The sequence below is a fragment of the Echinops telfairi genome, unplaced genomic scaffold (assembly GCF_000313985.2).
Source record: "Echinops telfairi isolate 266 unplaced genomic scaffold, ASM31398v2 ScPeMD7_7439;HRSCAF=8477, whole genome shotgun sequence".
Lineage (NCBI taxonomy): Eukaryota > Metazoa > Chordata > Mammalia > Afrosoricida > Tenrecidae > Echinops > Echinops telfairi.
In genome coordinates this window covers 572,526-574,099 of record NW_022111339.1, presented here as the reverse complement: position 1 = coordinate 574,099, position 1,574 = coordinate 572,526, and the positions used below count along the sequence as shown (strand labels likewise).

At 48.4% G+C, this 1,574-nt stretch overlaps 1 protein-coding gene across 1 annotated transcript in view; it reads right to left on the bottom strand.

The window, feature by feature from the left end:
* The window catches only part of PHACTR1 (phosphatase and actin regulator 1), a 609,657-nt gene that overhangs the window by 67,473 nt on the left and 540,610 nt on the right, over window positions 1-1,574 (bottom strand). Inside the window, exon 8 of the mRNA XM_045298679.1 lies at window positions 593-850. Within this exon, the coding sequence (XP_045154614.1) occupies window positions 593-850 (258 nt within the window). The remainder of the gene's footprint in view (window positions 1-592; window positions 851-1,574) is intronic.

Below are 1,574 nucleotides of genomic sequence, written 5' to 3'. Positions count from 1 at the left end.
TCTATCTATCTATCTATCATCTGTCTGTCTATCTATCTATTTATCTATCATCTGTCTATCTATCTATCTATCTATCTATCTATCTATCTATCTATCTATCCATCCATCTATCTACTTACCTACCTATCCGCCCAGTCACTCATCCATCCATTCATCTAGCTATTTATTTTCAAAAGGGGATGTGTTTCTAACCCAGGGGAAGCAATCACGGAAAGAAGGACCGAACTAGATAAAGAGGGATTGTGATTCTGAGGGCATTTGCCCTCTCATCTTACAGATGAATGCAAGGAGGGAAGTTCAAGGAGGGTTATTCTGCTGCCCCCTGACTCAGGGTAAAGGAAGCCCTGGTGGTGCTGAGGGTTAGGCCCTGGGATGCTAATCTCAAGGTTGGTGGTTCAAACCCATCAGCCATTCTTCAAGAGAAAAAGGAGGTTGTCTACTCCTATAGAGATTTACAGTCTCAGAACCCATCAACAGGGTCGTAGGAGTCAGAACCGACTGGATAGCAGTGGGTCTGGTTGTAGTTTTGGTAGAATCCAGGGTCCGTTCGCCCCAGACCCACAAGACCACGCAGAGTTTGGGGCAAACGTACTGGTATACAAGGAGCTGTCATCATCCTCGTCCTCTTCCTCTTCCTCCTCTTCTCTGGTGTACAGGCAAGAAGAGTCTTCGTAGTCTGACTCATGAGGCACATTTTCTTTATTGTCATCACATTCAATCACAACGGTTGGCACTTGTCTTATTTCCGGGAGGCCCAGAGGTCCTGTCTTTGTGATCCCGTCCCCCGAGTGCAAACCAGAGCTGTGGTAAGAGGTGGAACAGGGGACCCGCTGCTCAGAGCTGTGCAGAGAGAAGGAAGAAAGACACCATTAATTTGGGCCACGATGTCATATAACTGCACGGAACTGCCAATAATCTTAAAGTCATTGTAACTATGTCCTATGAGGAGATTAAAGAGCAATCACTATTTTAAACCTCAGTTGTCCAGGCCTGAGAGAGAAATTCTACCAGAGGGTTAGATACGGGCCGCTCATTTTAGGGCAGTAGAGAGTCCTGATGATGGGAGCAGATTTAAGAATTCTACCTTTACACAGTTTTCTAGTTAAGATCAAGAATTCCAAGTGCCGAAGGGCACTGGCACCTGGCACAGGTGACAGGGCTGATGTGACCTTGCAGCCGGAGATCCAGCAGTGAAGGAGAATACCACAAGGCTGTAGCTCTCCGAGCTCCGAGGGTGACTGGCTGGAATGGCAGGTTCTTGGGTGGTGCCAGTGCTTTGTGTTCTACTACTCAGCTAACAGCTCCCATTCGAAGCCCCTGGTGGTGCTGTGGAAGAGCAGCCTGGCAGTCTGCCTCCACAAAGATTACAGCCCGAACTCACCCCACAAGGCTCAATCTTCAGCCAAACCATTGACACGTCTATAAGGGGACCACTAGGACTACTAACCCCAAACCACACTCACTGCCGTCAAGTCGGTGCCGACTCATAGCGACCTTATGCACAGGGTCGAAAGGCCCCTGTGAGTTTCCGAGACTGTAATGCTTTGCAGGAGTAGAAAGCCTCGTCTTTCCCC